The sequence below is a fragment of the Hyperolius riggenbachi genome, chromosome 4, assembly GCF_040937935.1.
Source record: "Hyperolius riggenbachi isolate aHypRig1 chromosome 4, aHypRig1.pri, whole genome shotgun sequence".
Lineage (NCBI taxonomy): Eukaryota > Metazoa > Chordata > Amphibia > Anura > Hyperoliidae > Hyperolius > Hyperolius riggenbachi.
In genome coordinates this window covers 173,315,532-173,334,476 of record NC_090649.1, presented here as the reverse complement: position 1 = coordinate 173,334,476, position 18,945 = coordinate 173,315,532, and the positions used below count along the sequence as shown (strand labels likewise).

The 18,945-nt window shown below is 47.8% G+C and overlaps 1 protein-coding gene across 1 annotated transcript in view; it reads right to left on the bottom strand.

Moving 5' to 3' along the window:
* Positions 1-3,383: 3,383 nt before the first annotated feature.
* The window catches only part of LOC137504728 (uncharacterized), a 130,482-nt gene continuing 114,920 nt past the window's right edge, over positions 3,384-18,945 (bottom strand). Inside the window, exons 2-5 of the mRNA XM_068233313.1 lie at positions 7,334-7,422; positions 6,858-6,948; positions 5,952-6,747; positions 3,384-3,541 (exon numbers count right to left, since the gene is read on the bottom strand). Coding sequence (XP_068089414.1) covers positions 3,384-3,541; positions 5,952-6,747; positions 6,858-6,948; positions 7,334-7,422 — 1,134 coding nt within the window. The remainder of the gene's footprint in view (positions 3,542-5,951; positions 6,748-6,857; positions 6,949-7,333; positions 7,423-18,945) is intronic.

Below are 18,945 nucleotides of genomic sequence, written 5' to 3'. Positions count from 1 at the left end.
AGTAAATGCACATAAGAATCAGCTTTTCAGCAGTTAATGCACGTAATGACAGACAGCGTTTCCTCATTAAATGCACATAAGAGACAGCTTTTCACCAGTTAATGCACATAATGACAGACTGCATTTCTGCAGTAAATGCACATAAAGGGACAGCTTTTCACCAGTTAATGCACGTAATGACAGACTGCGTTTCCGCAGTAAATGCACATAAGAGCCTGCTTTTCACCAGTTAATGCACGTAATGACAGACAGTTTCCCCATTAAATGCACATAAGAGCCTGCTTTTCACCAGTTAATGCATGTAATGACAGACAGTTTCCCCATTAAATGCACATAAGAGACAGCTTTTCACCAGTTAATTCACATAATGACAGACTGCGTTTCCGCAGTAAATGCACATAAGGGACAGCTTTTCACCAGTTAATGCACATAATGACCGACTGCGTTTTCATAGTAAATGCACATAAGGGACAACTTTTCACCAGTTCATGCACATAATGACAGACAGCATTTCCCCAGTAAATGCACATAAGAGACAGCTTTTCACCAGTTAATTCACATAATGACAAACTGTGTTTCCGCAGTAAATGCACATAAGGGACAACTTTTCACCAGTTCATGCACATAATGACAGACAGCATTTCCCCAGTAAATGCACATAAGAGACAACTTTTCACCAGTAAATGCACATAATGACAGACAGACAGTGTCCCCAGCATAGGTAGCCAGGTGTATAGATGTCCCCAGTATATGTAGCCAGGCGTATAGCTGTCCCCAGTATATGTAGTCAGGCTGGTGGTGGTGGGCTGGGGGCCCCAGGGCACCTCAAGCCTGACTGGTGGTGGGCTGGAGGCCTCATGCCTGCGTGGCTGGTGGGCTGGGGTCCCAGGGAAGCTCAGGCCTGGCTAGTGGTGGTGGGCTGGGGGCCCCAGGGCAGCTCAGGCCTGGCTGGTGGTGGTGGGCTGAGGGCCCCAGGGCAGCTCAGGCCTGGCTGGTGGTGGTGGGCTGGGGGCCCCAGGGCAGCTCAGGCCTGGCTAGTGGTGGTGGGCTGGGTGGAAGGGCTCAGGCCTGGCTGGTGGTGGTGGGCTGGGGGCCCCATGGCAGCTCAGGCCTGGCTGGTGCCAACATCACATGTAAAAAACATCATTAAAGTTGGCTGGCTTGGCTGCCCACCCACCTTGAGTCTTCCTCCTGCTGCTGCTGAGCGGCTGTCAATGGCTGGCTGTCCTCCTCCTCGGACATAGTGTGCCGCGTGCTGTCCGTGAGTGAGTCACTCACTAGTAGTGAGTGACGCAGTCTGGTCTGGTGTGGCTGGCGGCTGCAAAGTCCCCCGGTGCTGCCTGCTGCTGTTTAACTGCTGGCCGTCATACGAAAAGCGGCAGCAAGCCTCTCTAAAGCTGGGCGGGCGGGTCAGGCAGGCGACTGAGGCGAGGCAAGCGCATTGCACACTGTGTGCGTGTAACGTGACGGACGTCTTCATCGTCACGTGACACACAAATGTAACCGCTAGGAACGTTCCTGTGCGGGCCGCTCTACCATACCTCCCAACATTTGAAGATGGGAAAGAGGGACACTTAAGCCACGCCTCCTGTGCGGCCTTAAGCCACACCTCTGCTTTTGCAGGAGGGTGACAATGGGAGGAATGAGTTTGCGGAGGAGGGTGACAGTGGGTTGGAGAGGGTGACACTGGGTGGAAAGGGGGGTGCCAGTGGGTGGGGGAGAAGGTGACAGTGGGTAGGAGGAGGGTGTTAGTGGGTAGAAGGTTGACACTGGGTGGGGAGGAGAGTACCTGTGGGTGGAAAGGAGGGTGACACTGGGTGGGGAGGAGGGTGCCAGTGGGTAGGAGGAGGGTGCCAGTGGGTAGGAGGAGGGTGTCAGTGGGTAGGAGGAGGGTGCCAGTGGGTGGGGAGGAGGGTACCTGTGGGTGGAAAGGAGGGTGACACTGGGTGGAGGAGAAAGGTGCCAGTGGGTAGGAGGAGGGTGTCAGTGGGAAGGAGGAGGGTGACACTGGGTGGGGAGGAGGGTACCTGTGGGTGGAAAGGAGGGTGCCACTGGGTGGGGAGGAGGGTGCCAGTGGGTAGGAGGAGGGTGTCAGTGGGTAGGAGGAGGGTGCCAGTGGGTGGGGAGGAGGGTACCTGTGGGTGGAAAGGAGGGTGCTACTGGGTGGGAAGGAGGGTGCCAGTGGGTAGGAGGAGGGTGTCAGTGGGTAGGAGGAGGGTGCCAGTGGGTGGGGAGGAGGGTACCTGTGGGTGGAAAGGAGGGTGACACTAGGTGGAGGAGAAAGGTGCCAGTGGGTAGGAGGAGGGTGTCAGTGGGAAGGAGGAGGGTGACACTGGGTGGGGAGGAGGGTACCTGTGGGTGGAAAGGAGGGTGACACTGGGTGGGGGAGAAAGGTGCCAGTGGGTAGGAGGATAGTCTCAGTGGGTAGGAGGAGGGTGCCAGTGGGTGGGGAAGAGGGTGCCAGTGGGTAGGGGGGTCTTCAGTGGAGGGGGGAGAATGCCCGTGGGTGGGGAGGAAGGTGCCCCTGTGTGTGAGGAGATTGCCCTGGGGATAGAAGACAGGAAGAAAATGATCGAGGCGCCAGCCGCGCTAATAAGGGATGCGGGAGCCTGCTTTATTCCTCCCTCCCTCCTCCCTTCCTCTGAATGCCCCCACCTGCTGTGAATGTCCCCCCGTAGGCAGTGTGTGCGGAGCAGAGCGGAGCGGTAGGTCCTCTTACCGCAATCCATGCTCACCGGCAACTAGTCTCCTGCTTCATAGGAAGGGAGGAGGGAGGGAGGAATAAAGCAGGCTCCCGCATCCCTTATTAGCGCGGCTGGCGCCTCAATCATTTTTTGTCATCTGACAGCCAGCAGCCAGCCCCCCTCCAATCCTCCTTCTCTTCTTCTGAAAATATGCAAGTACAGACTTGCGGTGGCCACGGCCAGCGGGGGGGCTTTAAGAGGGGCTAACAAGTTGCCAGCTGGGGCTGAAGCCTGGGCAAGCCCCAGTGTAGCGCCACCACTGTATATAGCAATGTTTGTAATGTAATTTTTATAATGGCTAAAAATTACATCACACACAAGGATGGTTATTGTGCAAACATCCACCACCATTGCACATACACATACATTCCAACTTAGAGTGGCTGTGTGTGGCAGGAGATTGAGTGTGCAGGTGTGAGGGTGCAGGGACCAACAAAACAAATATATGGACATATATATGTTTGGTTTGTATCTGGTGTGTATGCACATTTTCCATTTGTGTACAGGTCCATTACAACTTAATTAGAAGTACTGAAGCCATGTTAGAATGTACTAAAAGCCTTTATATTTTTTATTCCCTAAGGAAAAAAAAATAAACAGTAAGAAAACATGAAAAACAATATTTTTAAAAACAATACATTATTCATCCCCTTCAGAGGAAGAGTCCTCAATTATGGCATTTCTTTGCCAGACATGTTGTTGCTGGGCTTGTTGCTGGGCTTGTTGCTGGCCTTGTTGCTGGTCTGGTTGCTGCGGTGGGGCATCAGCAGCCCTCTGTGCCCTTCTCTGTCTTGAAGCTGTATACATAAAAGAAACACACATGTTGGGATCAAATATTGTACATAGACAAGTACAATACTATGTAAATATCATGTTCCAAATTATCATTAAAAAACAACATTCTTTTATGAGTAGTACACAGGCCACACCATTATGTAATTCCAATAGCAAACAGCTAACATCCATCATATTTTACACTACCTTAACTATTACCTAAATAAACATCAGCAGACAGCCTATCTAACCTTATCTTGTTGAGGCTAACATCCTGTACTGCGAGGGTCCCTACCACACTATTCTCTCAGGATGCTTGCATTAACAAGGTAAGGTGAGAGGGGCTGATTGCTGATGTTTAATTCAAACTTTTTGAGCAGAGAGGGGGCAGCCTGTTTGGGGGGGGGGGGGGGGAGTGTTGAAATATTGATTGTGGGTGAGGTGTTTGTACTAATCAAATGGTGTGTGTTGATGTCAATGTGGGCCGTTGGTTTTGGTTTGGTGTACAAAGAGGGCCAGGGCCGTATTTACCATAAGGCACTGTAGGCACGTGCCTACATGCACCTGATGATAAAACAGCGCCTCACTGTCCTTCCAAAGTTACTCCCTTCCACTCTGCCTATGTAGGGTCCCAAGGGGAGTGTACATGATAGGTTACTCACCCAGGTGTCAGCATTCCAGTGACCATTTCTCACTGCAGTTGGGGGCACCTCTAGCTAACTAATAACTGGGAGCACCTCTAGTAACTTAATATTGAGGATAGGTCTGTCTACCTAATACTTATGGAGCCATAGATGGTACCATTTTTTAATACAATCTTATCATTTGTATTTAGTATAAGGGTAATTTAAGTAAATATACTGGAAGGATAATTTAGACAGTTCCCTTATACTACATAGAATTGTTAAGATTGGCTGAAAAAATTAGTACCATGTATGGCCACCTTAAGGGGCAACTGTAGATACCTATAACTAAGTGAGAAATAACAGTTTGGCCATCAATTACACTTGCGGTGGGGTTTGCCAGGTTTTCATGGAGGGTGAAATCTAGGGTGCCAGGACATATGTGCCTATAGGATCCTGTGATGTAAATCCGGCCCTGAAGAGGCCCATTACTATTTTGTGTAAAAATGTGTACTATACAAGATTGAAAACTTCAACAATTGGTATAGGACTTAAGGCATTAACAAGGTCTGCATGACAAGTGGGTAAAAATTACCTTCAGCCAAGTCCCGCCTAATTATGCAGATGTAATCCAGATCCCGGCCCTTCATTTCGGACCACCTTTTTTTTATGGCTTCCAGCGGGTGGTACCGATGGTACTTTCCCAAAATTTTGTTTTGTACCCACATCAGGATCCGCCGCTTCTAAAAAGCGGGTCTGCACCAGATCGTATTGGCATGAAATCATGAGCTAAACATTGAAAAGTAAACAATCAGTCCATATATTGTACAAGCTAAACATACAATCACATGTGTTACAGTCACACTGTAGTAACAGTTTTAGTTATGGTAGAATTAATCATTATTGTTCATAACATCAGTGATTAGGCTATGAAGCATTTCCATTGGCTAGCGAAATGCATTACATCTATATATCACACACAACAGTCCACATTGCACAATATAAATGTAATGAAGTGTGTGTACACAACACAACTATATTCATATAACAGACACAATGAAAACCACATTCCACCATTATGGACAAATATACTTTGCTCAACTTAAGCAGCAGAAATAACAGTATGACAGTGTAAAAACATCAACAATGTACTACATTGAATCATGGTTTAGAATCTTACTTGTGCCAAAAGAAGGTTGTCATCCTCTGTAGTGTAAATGCAGCAGGTGGCATTATTCTATCCGTTGCATCCAATGCACAATACAGGAAGTGTGTACAGTAGCTTCCTGTTGACATATGATTTATAAAAGTCGCATGACCGCTTATCGGCGCATCACATGCGCTGTTATCGTCGTATGTATGCGCCAATATCGTCGCATTGATAATACGTGTGGATTGTCAATGTGCCGTTTTCATTGCATAATGGAAAGTACACAATTTATATTGTTTGATCATTCATGCGCCGTTTTCGTCACATCCATGAAAAAACTAATATTGTATGTACATTCAATTACTATTTTCCCATATTGAATGACTGAATACTTACCACATACAGGATTTAAATTACTGCGAGATTGTTGGTCCCACAATTCAACATGAATGTTGTTAAGCCCCTCTGCCAACAACAAGGCCTATCTCATAGAGGGGACCCTACACTATTTAAATTTGATTGCCTACTAAAAAAAAAGGTAATAAAAAAAAAGTGCATGAAGAAAAAAAAAAAAGGCTAATTGTCCTGCCAATCAACTCGACCCTCATGTAACAAAAAAATGAACCAAATCATCACGGAGTGACAAGCAATCCCTTGTACCCCGTGGTGGGTTTGCCCGGACATCGCGCAGATGGCAGACATCACTGACATCTGGCGATACACCCTCAAGGTCCAAAACAGAATTGTGCAACACGTATGTTGCTTTCACAACAGAGATGGCATTGGAAACATTCAGGTTGATGGAAGTGTGCAAAACTTGCCACTTATTGGCCAAAACACCAAAGGCACACTCCTCAACCTGCTTTGCTCGGGACAAACGAAAATTAAACATGGTACGATTCCTGCAATCCACAGACAAGTACCGAGAAGCAAAAGGGCGCATGAGGTGTTGGCTGAGTCCAAAGGCTTCATCGCCAATGAGAGTGAATGGCCAAGGAGGACCAGTTGTGCCAGGCCAAGGCGTGGGGGCTGGGAAGTTCAAGCTATCATTCATCATGTTGCGGTAAAAATTGGAATGCTGAAAGATGAATGAGTCACCTGAACTCCCATATGACCCCACATCAATATAGATAAACCTTGACTTAGCATCAGCTATAGCTATCAAAACAAGAGAAAAATATTTCTTGTAATTAAAATAATTGCTGCCACTGAATGGAGGCATGACTCGCCGTATGTGTTTGCCATCAATGGCACCTAGGCAGTTGGGGAATTTGGTCTTCTCCCAAAACAAATTGGCAATTTCTTGCCAATTTGCTTCCTCCGGTGGGCGAAGATGCCTAGGTGCCACCCGCAACCAGATGGCTCGGCATGTGTCGTGCACTATGTAGCTGATGGTCGACATCCCCAGCCGGAAAAAAAATGCAGGGAGGAAAATGATTGGCCTGTTGCAAGGTATCTGAAAAGAGAGAAAAAATTTAAAAACCATATCATACAGTAAGCGCCAATAATACATGACATACACATGAAGAATATCCAATAACTACTATCACAATACCTCAAGGTCACCAACAGCTTCTCCTCCGCAGATATGCTCTGCCGAAAGTTGGTGTGACCCTCGGTGAGATCAGACCTCACCAAATCCAGCAGTACATAAAAACTACAATACAGACAAGAAACAAAACATTCATCAACACATAACCACTATTTCACAATAAACATAAAAAATACTTGAAAAATATATATATATATATATATAGATATATATATATATATATATATATATATATATATATTTCCAACAATACATATTACATAGTTTATACTGCATATCTAGCTGCAAACAGTTTCAACAGTTTATGATTATTTATTCCTGTGATACAATGAGGGCGGCCATGTTCTGTTTGTTACATTGTCACAGGCTGAGGGCTGGAGATGCTATCAGCTTGCCTGTGTGTACATTCAGTCCCCTCTCATCATCCCTCCTCCCCTCTGCCTCTGAAATCAATGGCTAGGAACCTCACCCTCCTGCTTCCCACACTAACCTCCCATAAGCAAATTCTACTGTCAGTAAATGGCAAGGCACTGTGAAAAGCGGTAGAAGGACCTTGTTCAGATCATAAGGAATTGTAGTCTTATAACAAAAATTGAAACAAATTCCACAAACAGAATGTCAAATATCCTATATAATAGGAACACAATTAGACAATTACTAATTATTTATGTAGGACACACGTTAAAACATAAAACAAAATTATGCAATTTTACCTGGAAATGGACATCCTCGTGTACTTGAAAAACCTTAAGGAGTCCTGCAACAGGTCAGGAAAGAGGGTGTAAAAATGCCCTCTTAAAGGACGGTCCACTAGTAGGGGATGGACCCAGAACTGCCTAATTCAACGCCTGCAACGAAGAAGATGCATACAAAATAACATGCACATGCCACCAAGCACCATCTCTTCCTCCAAATCCATGTTTCCAACACCAAACAACCCACAATAATATAGTCATCATTGTGTGACAAAAATGGCGCACCCAGAGACGCTTAAAAATGACATCATATCACTCGAATGCAGTGTTCAACGGCGCACAATAACGTCCACCTTTAACTACTACATGCGTTGCGTTAGGGGCACATTGTGTGACCTTAACGTCGCATCTAACGCAACGAAAATATCACCTAGGAGAAAACTCAGGAGATAAAATTAACTGCATATGGCCCAGTGTGTCATAAGGAGAAGAAGGAGATGTGTAGAAAAAGTGCCTCATGCAGCATGGGTGGAATTATGTTTACTATTGGTGCGCAGGGCTAGAGGGTTTTTTTTTATTCCTTTAGTTGAAGACACACTCTTTTTTTCCTTATACAGATATCCAAGTTTATCCAGATTGCTTAGGGCCCTGTTTCACACTAAAAATCGCTGCAAAATCTCTGCTATTTTGACATAATTCTGTTTTCAATTCTCGTTCAGGGAGCGATTCTCATTTCCTGAATGAGAATTGCAAATACAATCATTGAAAAATGTTGCCACGATTTTCAGTATGAAACAGACTGCTTTTCCTACTGTGTAATTTTCTGCCATTTCTGCTATTTTACTGCTCTCCACTAGGCTGCTACATCAGTGCCCGTGTCTAAGTCTCCTATATCTACAGTATTATACCTTGTTACTGATAATAATGGCTCAGTATCTCAACACTCATAGCTCCTACACACTCCAAAATTTATGGTACGGTAGGGAGTGGACCCCCCCAAACTACCTTTGTGCCAAATTGCAGCCACCCCACTATATGTTTGAAGAGGGGCATGGCCCCCTTGTTGGTGATCTTTGGAGGCTCAGTTGTTGATGGGGGAGGAGAGGATACAGAGCAGGATCCAGAGGCTTCCTTCTCCTTAGATAAGTACAGAGGAACCTTGGTTTGAAAGCATAATTTGTTCCCGGAAACATGCTTGTAATCCAAAGCACTCTTATATCAAAGCAAATTTCAGCATAAGAATTAATGAAAACCCAATGGATTTGTTCCATAATCCAAAAACAGCTATAGTAAAATGGTGTATATAAAAAAGGAAACAAGACTTTCACTACAACTAACAGAATCATTGCCATCTGTTCAGTGCTGGGCGTAATGGAAAAAACTACGCTTACGGATCATTACGCGTAATTTTACGCTATTACGCATTACGGAATTACGCTTACGGCGTAGACATTTATCTACGGTTCATGTCTGTAATTACGCATAGCCCTTATGCAATTACGCGTAAGAATACCGTAATGCAGGTTGTTACGTTATTGCCTTACGCGTAATTTCCTACTAGCAATTAATGCGCAAGGCCATGCTCCCAAGCGGAAAAATTGACGCATGGATCAATGTTAGGTAGTCGCCAACTTTAAGGGTTAATAGCAAAGCCCCCTTAATTGCTTAGAGCCTCAAATTTGGAGAATATATTAAGGAGATCAGAAGGAATAAGAGGAAACATTTTATTTTCAAAAAGACCTTATAGTTTTTGAGAAAATCGATGTTACAGTTTCAAAGGAAAAATATATACATTTAAAAACCCGCCGACTTTAACGGTTAATAGCAAAGCCTGCTTAAAATTTAGGAACACCAAATTCCCAGGGTATATTAAGGGGATCAGTGGGAATAAGAGGAAAAAAATTTTTTCAAAAAGACCTTATAGTTTTTGAGAAAATCGATTTTTAAGTTTCAAGGGCAAAAATGTCTTTTAAATGCGGAAAATGTCAGGTTTTTTTTGCACAGGTAACAATAGTGTATTATTTTCATAGATTCTACCAAGTGGGAAGAGTTTTACTTACTTCGTTCTGAGTGTGGGAAATATAAAAAAAAATGACGTGGGGTCCCCCCTCCCAGACCTCTTTAACCCCTTGTCCCCCATGCAGGCTGGGATAGCCAGAATGCGGAGCACCGGCCGCGTGGGGCTCCGCACCCTGACTATACCAGCCTGCATGGTCCATGGATTGGGGGGTCTCGGAAGGGGAGGGGCAGCCAAGCTTTCCCCTCCCCCTCCGAGCCCTTGTCCAATCCAAGGACAAGGGGCTCTTCTCCACCTCCAATGGGCGGTGGAGGTGGAGGCCGCGATTTCCTGGGGGGGGGTTCATGGTGGCATCTGGGAGTCCCCTTTAAAAAGGGGTCCCCCAGATGCCCACCCCCCTCCCAGGAGAAATGAGTATAGGGGTACTTGTACCCCTTACCCATTTCCTTTAAGAGTTAAAAGTAAATAAACACACAAACACTTAGAAAAAGTATTTTAATTGAACAAAAAACATAACCACGAAAAAAGTCCTTTAATATTCTTAATTAACCATTAATACTTACCTGTCCCTTTAAAAGCCAGTTCCCACGCAATATCCTCAGAAATTGGCTAATCAGTTACAATGTAACAAAGTTGTAACTCCACCGCACCCGACGTCTCTCGCCGCTCACCCGCCGGCCGCCGCATACACTTACGCTAAGTCCCCGCCGGCTCCCGCCGTTCACTCCGCCCACACCTGTCACCCATATACATGCTGGCACCCATGGGTGCCAGCATGTATATAGGTGACATGTAGGAGAGGCGGGGAGGGCAGCGAGAGCCGGCGGGACTTAGCGTCCTGCACGGACCCGACAGAGCTCTGAGCTATATAGCTCAGAGCTCTCTAAGCATCTTTGTATTTGGGCTCCAAGGAGCCCCATTGGTCGTTAGCAGACCAATGGGGTTCCTTCTGATTTGAAGGAACCCCATTGGTCTGCTAAGGACCAATGGGGCTCCTTGGAGCCCAAATACAAAGATGCTTAGAGAGCTCTGAGCTATATAGCTCAGAGCTCTGTCGGGTCCGTGCAGGACGCTAAGTCCCGCCGGCTCTCGCTGCCCTCCCCGCCTCTCCCACATGTCACCCATGGGTGCCAGCATGTATATGGGTGACAGGTGTGGGCGGAGTGGACGGCGGGAGCCGGCGGGGACTTAGCGTAAGTGTATGCGGCGGCCGGCGGGTGAGCGGCGAGTGACGTCGGGTGCGGTGGAGTTACAAAGTAACAAAGTTGTTACATTGTAACAACTTTGTTACATTGTAACTGATTAGCCAATTTCTGAGGATATCGCGTGGGAACTGGCTTTTAAAGGGACAGGTAAGTATTAATGGTTAATTAAGAATATTAAAGGACTTTTTTCGTGGTTATGTTTTTTGTTCAATTAAAATACTTTTTCTAAGTGTTTGTGTGTTTATTTACTTTTAACTCTTAGAGGAAATGGGTAAGGGGTACAAGTACCCCTATACTCATTTCTCCTGGGAGGGGGGGTGGGCATCTGGGGGACCCCTTTTTAAAGAAGAATCCCAGATGCCACCATGAACCCCCCCCCCAGGAAATCGCAGCCTCCACCTCCACCGCCCATCGGAGGTGGAGAAGAGCCCCTTGTCCTTGGATTGGACAAGGGCTCGGAGGGGGAGGGGAAAGCTTGGCTGTCCCTCCCCTTCCGAGACCCCCCAATCCATGGACCATGCGGGCTGGTATAGTCAGGGTGCGGAGCCCCACGCGGCCGGTGCTCCGCATTCTGGCTATCCCAGCCTGCATGGGGGACAAGGGGTTAAAGAGGTCTGGGAGGGGGGAACCCACGTCGTTTTTTTTTTATTTCCCACACTCAGAACGAAGTAAGTAAAACTCTTCCCACTTGGGAGAATCTATGAAAATAATACACTATTGTTACCTGTGCAAAAAAAACTGACATTTTCCGCATTTAAAAGACATTTTTGCCCTTGAAACTTAAAAATCGATTTTCTCAAAAACTATAAGGTCTTTTTGAAAAAAAATATTTCTTCTTATTCCCACTTCCCCTTAATATACCCTGGGAATTTGGTGTTCCTAAATTTTAAGCAGGCTTTGCTATAAACCGTTAAAGTCGGCGGGTTTTTAAATGTATATATTTTTCCTTTGAAACTTTAACATCGATTTTCTCAAAAACTATAAGGTCTTTTTGAAAAATGTTTTTCCCTCTTATTCCTTCTGATCTCCTCAATATATTCTCCAAATTTGAGGCTCTTAGCACTTAAGGGGGCTTTGCTATTAACCCTTAAAGTTGGCGGCTTTTTTATATTATATGGGAGCGTAATATTACGCGATTACGGCAGACTGTGTAATTTCAATAGGAGTTTACTGTCTTACGCGTAATTTGTTACGCATAATAACGTAACCTATGGTCTACGCGTAATTAATTACGTGTAATACCGTAACCTTACACGTAACGCTTACGGTGCATTTGTAGTGAATTACGATGCGTAATTACGCTAATGCGTAATTTTGGCCCAGCACTGCATCTGGCTTATCCCAACCTTTTTTTTGGTGTGGCTTTAACATGCAACTTATCCAATGGTAGTTACTTTTGAGGATTTCATGGAAATGTGACTTTGCACAGTCTCTACACTCAGATTAAGTACAATCCTGCAGCGTTAAAAGGTGCGCATACATTAGAACGAATATGGGCAGATTCAACCAAGAGACAAATTTATCTCTAATCGAATCTGCTTAGAGATAAATTTGTCTCTAGTCGAATCTGCCCATACACTACAGGCCGATTCGCGGCTGATTTCAGCATGAAATCATCAGGGAATCGGCTGAGCTGCTGAGTCCGCCCCGCCGCTGCCCCAAAATGTATAAATGTATGCAGTGTAGTACATTTATACATTGTCCTGTAACAGCTCGCCGGGTCCATTCGTCCATCTCGCTGGTAAGCCGCATACACGCTAGCAGCACATAGCGTCTGATGTCAGACGCTATGCGTCTTCGTGACGTCAGACATAGAGCCGCCGATGTGTATGCGGAATCCGGCAAGATGGACGGAAACCGTGTGGAGGCTGACACCGGACCGGTAATGTATAAATGCACTACACTACATACATTTATACATTGCGGCAGCAGTGGTGGGGGTTTCGTCGTCTCGTCGCTCGTTCGCAATTCGGCAGCCGTACCACCGCGCACCCGACCAACCAACTTCGGCCCAAAATTTTCCAGCATGCGCGATCGACTGTGCGGCTGTAACGATCGGTGTAACACAGAGAGGATCTGATCACCGGTGATCTGCAGTATCACCGAGAATACAGATATATACCCGATTATTGATGATCTGCAGTATCACCGATTATCAGATATATCTCTAACCTCTGGACACCTGAGTAATATGAGTGTTTGGTGCAACAGTAATACTTTGAGGAGAGCACCCGTGTCGAGGGTGCCAGGCAGTAAGAGATACTGCCCAAGAACAAGCTCCTTCCAATGGCCTGAGGCTCCCCAAGGGGAGGAGTCAGGCTGAGAGTGGGAAGGACCAGAGTGTGAGTGACACCAATGGTGGAGTGTCACTGACAGATCTGTGAACTATCTCTAAACAGGGGAGATAGTTCTCGAGGTCGGACAGGCCAGGTCGGCAACAGACAGACAGATCAGATACAGAGACAGGAGACAGATACGGAATCCAAAGACAAGCAGGGTTCAGCAACAGAGTATCAGATATAGCGAAGTACCAAATCAGAGATCAAGAGAGTGGTCAGGAAAGCAGGAAGTCATAACAGATAATAACAATGCCTAGTCTGAGGTAGAGTTGGGCGAACATCTAGATGTTCGGGTTCGGGCCGAACAGGCCGAACATGGCCGCGATGTTCGGGTGTTCGACCCGAACTCCGAACATAATGGAAGTCAATGGGGACCCGAACTTTTGTGCTTTGTAAAGCCTCCTTACATGCTACATACCCCACATTTACAGGGTATGTGCACCTTGGGAGTGGGTACAAGAGGAAAAAAAATTTAGCAAAAAGAGCTTATAGTTTTTGAGAAAATTGATTTTAAAGTTTCAAAGGGAAAACTGTCTTTTAAATGCGGGAAATGTCTGTTTTCTTTGCACAGGTAACATGCTTTTTGTCGGCATGCAGTCATAAATGTAATACATATAAGAGGTTCCAGGAAAAGGGACCGGTAACGCTAACCCAGCAGCAGCACACATGATGGAACAGGAGGAGGGTGGCGCAGGAGGAGAAGGCCACGCTTTGTGAGACACAACAACCCAGGCCTTGCATGAGGACAAGAAGCGTGCGGTTAGCATGCTTTGTACCGCCATGCAGTCATAAATGTAATAAAGATAAGTGGTTCAATAAACAGGGACCACGCGGCAACGCTAACCCAGCAGCAGCAGACGTGATGGAACAGGAGGAGGCGCAGGAGGAGAAGGCCACGCTTTGTGAGACACAACAACCCAGGCCTTGCATGAGGACAAGAAGCGTGCGGATAGCATGCTTTGTACCGCCATGCAGTCATAAATGTAATAAAGATAAGTGGTTCAATAAACAGGGACCACGCGGCAACGCTAACCCAGCAGCAGCAGACGTGATGGAACAGGAGGAGGCGCAGGAGGAGAAGGCCACGCTTTGTGAGACACAACAACCCAGGCCTTGCATGAGGTACCGCCATGCAGTCATAAATGTAATAAAGATAAGTGGTTCAATAAACAGGGACCACGCGGCAACGCTAACCCAGCAGCAGCAGACGTGATGGAACAGGAGGAGGCGCAGGAGGAGAAGGCCACGCTTTGTGAGACACAACAACCCAGGCCTTGCATGAGGTACCGCCATGCAGTCATAAATGTTATAAAGATAAGTGGTTCAATAAACAGGGACCACGCGGCAACGCTAACCCAGCAGCAGCAGACGTGATGGAACAGGAGGAGGCGCAGGAGGAGAAGGCCACGCTTTGTGAGACACAACAACCCAGGCCTTGCATGAGGACAAGAAGCGTGCGGATAGCATGCTTTGTACCGCCATGCAGTCATAAATGTAATAAAGATAAGTGGTTCAATAAACAGGGACCACGCAGCAACGCTAACCCAGCAGCAGCAGACGTGATGGAACAGGAGGAGGCGCAGGAGGAGAAGGCCACGCTTTGTGAGACACAACAACCCAGGCCTTGCATGAGGACAAGAAGCGTGCGGATAGCATGCTTTGTACCGCCATGCAGTCATAAATGTAATAAAGATAAGAGGTTCCATAAACAGGGACCGGCAACGCTAACCCAGCAGCAGCAGCAGCACACATGATGGAACAGGAGCAGGCGCAGGAGGAGAAGGCCATGCTTTTTGAGACACAACAACCCAGGCCTTGCATGAGGACAAAAAGCGTGCGGATATAGCAGCAATGCTTTTTGCCGCCATGCAGTCATAAATGTAATACAGATGAGAGGTTCAATAAACAGGGACCGGAAACGCTACACCATCCCAGATGTTCATTGGTCATGTTACTTGGTTGGGGTCCTGGAGTGTTGCGTAGTCATTTCCAATCCAGGATTGATTCATTTTAATTTGAGTCAGACAGTCTGCATTTTCTGTGGATAGGCGGATACGCCGATCTGTGACGATGCCTCCGGCAGCACTGAAACAGCGTTCCGACATAACGCTGGCTGCCGGGCAAGCCAGCACCTCTATTGCGTACATTGCCAGTTCGTGCCAGGTGTCTAGCTTCGATACCCAATAGTTGAAGGGTGCAGATGGATTGTTCGACACAGCTACGTCATCTGACATGTAGTCCTTGACCATCTTCTCCAGGCGATCGGTGTTGGAGGTGGATCTGCACGCTTGCTGTTCAGTGGGCTGCTGCTGCATGGGTGTCAGAAAATTTTCCCTCTCCAAGGACACTGCCGATACCATTCCCTTTTGGGCACTAGCTGCGGCTTGCGTTGTTTGCTGCCCTCCTGGTCGTCCTGGGTTTGCGGAAGTCAGTCTGTCGGCGTACAACTGGCTAGAGGAGGGGGAGGATGTCAATCTCCTCTCTAAAGTCTCCACAAGGGCCTGCTGGTATTCTTCCATTTTGACCTGTCTGACTCTTTCTTCAAGCAGTTTTGGAACATTGTGTTTGTACCGTGGATCCAGAAGGGTATAAACCCAGTAATTGGTGTTGTCCAGAATGCGCACAATGCGTGGGTCGCGTTCAATGCAGTCTAGCATGAATTGAGCCATGTGTGCCAGAGTCCTACCAGAATCCTCATCATCCTCTTGTGAGCGTTGTGATAGTTGTTGTGATGCATCATAGTCGTCACCTTCCTCCTGGTCTGCTTCTGCTGACCATTCGCGCTGAATTGTGGAAGTCCAATGTGCACCGCTCTGGCCCTCGTCAGTGGTGGCATGAAATTCCTGCTCCAACTCCAGCTGTTCCTCCTCCTCTTCTTCGTCATAGCTGCTGGGGCCAGCGTTCCCTGAGGCGGATGGCCTGATGTTGGTACCATCACGCTGATCGTTTTCTCCTTCAGATTCCCCCAGTTGCATCATGACAGCTGTTTCCTTGATTTTCAACATTGACCTCTTCAGTAAACACAGCAGTGGTATGGTAATGCTGACTGAAGAGTTGTCACTGCTCACAAGCAACGTGGATTGCTCAAAATTTTGGAGGACTTGGCAGAGGTCCAACATGTTGGCCCAATCGGATCCACAGAAGCTTGGCAGCTGTCCGGATGCGCCTCGGTACTGCGCCTCGGTACTGCGCCGTCATGTACTGGACCACTGCACTCTTCTGCTCACAAAAGCGTGCTAGCATGTGCAGCGTAGAATTCCAGCGCGTAGGGACATCACACAGCAAGCGATGGTGGGGGAGATTGAAGCGCTCCTGCATCTTGGCGAGTGCCCCCGAAGCAGTACTGGAATTTCTACAATGTTTGGCCACTCGACGCACCTTCAACAGAAGATCGGCCACGCCTGGGTATGTCCTCAGGAACCGCTGAACTACTAGGTTCATCACGTGCGCCAGGCAAGGGATGTGTGTCAGCTTAGCCAACCTTAAAGCGCGAATGAGATTACTCCCATTATCACACACAACCATGCCCGGTTTCAGGTCCAGCGGTGCCAGCCACAAATCCGTCTGTTCCTTTATTCCCTTCCAAATTTCCTCCCCTGTGTGCTGCTTATCCCCAAGGCAGATCAGCTTCAGCAACGCTTGCTGACGCATGCCAACAGCTGTGCTGCACTGCTTCCACGATCCTACTGCTGCTGGGTTAGCGTTTCCGGATGAGGTACAGCTTTGAGATGCGTTGGAGGAGGAGTCAGAGAGGTAGTTGCTGCTGTTGTTATCCAGTGGGAGGGACGGCGGTGCAGCTGTTTGCGGCATGGGCAACACCCGCGCCGTAGCAGGTGAGGAATCGCTGCCAGGCTCCACAAGGTTCACCCAGTGCGCAGTAAGGGAGATGTATCGACCCTGTCCGAACGCACTCGTCCAAGTGTCAGTGGTGAGGTGAACCTTGCAGGCAACGGCATTCTTCAAGCTTCGGGTTATTTTGCTGACCACGTGCTCATGCAACTCAGGCACTGCAGAGCGCGCAAAGTGGTAGCGGCTGGGAACCACGTAACGTGGGATGGCCACTGACATCATGCCCTTGAAGCTGTTTGTCTCCACCACTCGATATGGCAGCATTTCGCAGGCCAGAAGCTTGGCTATGCTGGCTGTTACTGCCACGGCCCGGGGGTCATTTGCTGGCAATTTCCTCTTGCGCTCAAACATCTCCGACACAGACAACTGAACCGTAGCGCTGCACACGGAAGGGCTGTTGGTTGTTGTGTTTGATGAACACTGGGAGACCTCAAGAGCACTACTCCGGAAAGTGACAGTGTCAGCGTCGTCTGATGTTTGTGAATGTTGTGAACCACGCAATGGCTGGGCTACTGCTGCTGCTGAGGCGGGTCTGGTGGTGAGTCTGGTGAACCCAAGGGAGGCAGTGTTGCTGGTACCCTGTCCTGCCGCGTTTGCCCACAGAGTGGGATGTTTGGATAGCATGTGGCGGCTCATGCTGGTGGTGGAGAGGTTGTTAATACTTTTCCCCCTGCTCAGGCGGGTCTTGCACACCTTGCAAATCGCCATGGTAACATCCTCAGTGCAGTCTTCAAAGAAAGCCCAGACTTTGGAGCACCTGCCTCCTTGCTGGCGATTTCTGTTTGCTCCTCTTTTGCCTCTCACTTGAACTTCCACGCTTGTGGTGCCTGAAATTGCGCGCCGCCTACCTTGTGACACAAGGCGAACTCGTGCAGCAGTGGGTTCTTCAACAGACTCATCTGTGCTGCTGCTACGACGGCGATGTTCTCGTTCACAAACAAAATCGGGGTCTATGTCCACATTGTCCATACCCTCCTCTTCCATCTCCTCAAACTCATCATATGTCATTGTGGGGGGCCGCCGCCGTGGAGTAGAGCTCCCCAGAACAACCTCTGCGCAGCTCACTCCAACGTCGTCTTCCAGATCTTGTCGGCCGACCTCCTGCAATTGCAACCCCTCCTGCCCAACTTGCTCTGGGATTTGGGTTTCCGAGTCCTCCTCGGACTCGCCTTGTATTTCAGTGCGCGGTGCATTTCCCACAGTTAATGGTTGTGAATCCGGGCACAACATTTCTGGCTGTTCCTCCATTGACCTTTGAAAGGTGGAAGTTTGTTGGGCTGGGAATAGCTCCTGCGAATACCCCATTGTGTCCTGAGGTAATTCATCGGACTGGTTATCTGGCAGTTGTGTGCGTGGTGTCGCTGCCGGTTGTGTCAGCTTTGTGCCCACTGGCTCCTTGTAACTGGCTGAGGACTCGGACCTCGTGCGTGATGTGCTGGTGCTGCTTAACCCACTGCTGGACGCTTGAGAGGTCATCCAAGTAATTATCTGGTCCTGTTCTTTTGGATCTGTGAGGGTTGTTGTCCTGGACAACATGGGTGGTATTGAGTGGGTTTTCTTGGGTGCTCCCCTGTGGCCTGTACGTGAACCGTCAGGGGAAACACCTCTTCCCTTGCCCCTTCCTCTTTCACCGGATTTCTTCCTCATTTCACTTATCCTTACAGTACACGCTGACTGGCAGCAGTACAGTGGCAGTACAGAAATGCTATACAGTACCACTATTCCCAGCAGCGACACAGAGCACAATGCTATACAGTGGCGGGTGAGCGGTGTACCACTATTCCCAGCAGCGACACAGAGCACAATGCTATACAGTGGCAGGTGAGCGGTGTACTACTGTTCCCAGGCCTAGCAGACACAGAGTGGAAGTAAACACAATGCTATATAGTCTGGCTGAGCGGTGTACACAGAGTGGCAGTACACACAATGCTATATAGTCTGGCTGAGCGGTGTACACAGAGTGGCAGTACACACAATGCTATATAGTCTGGCTGAGC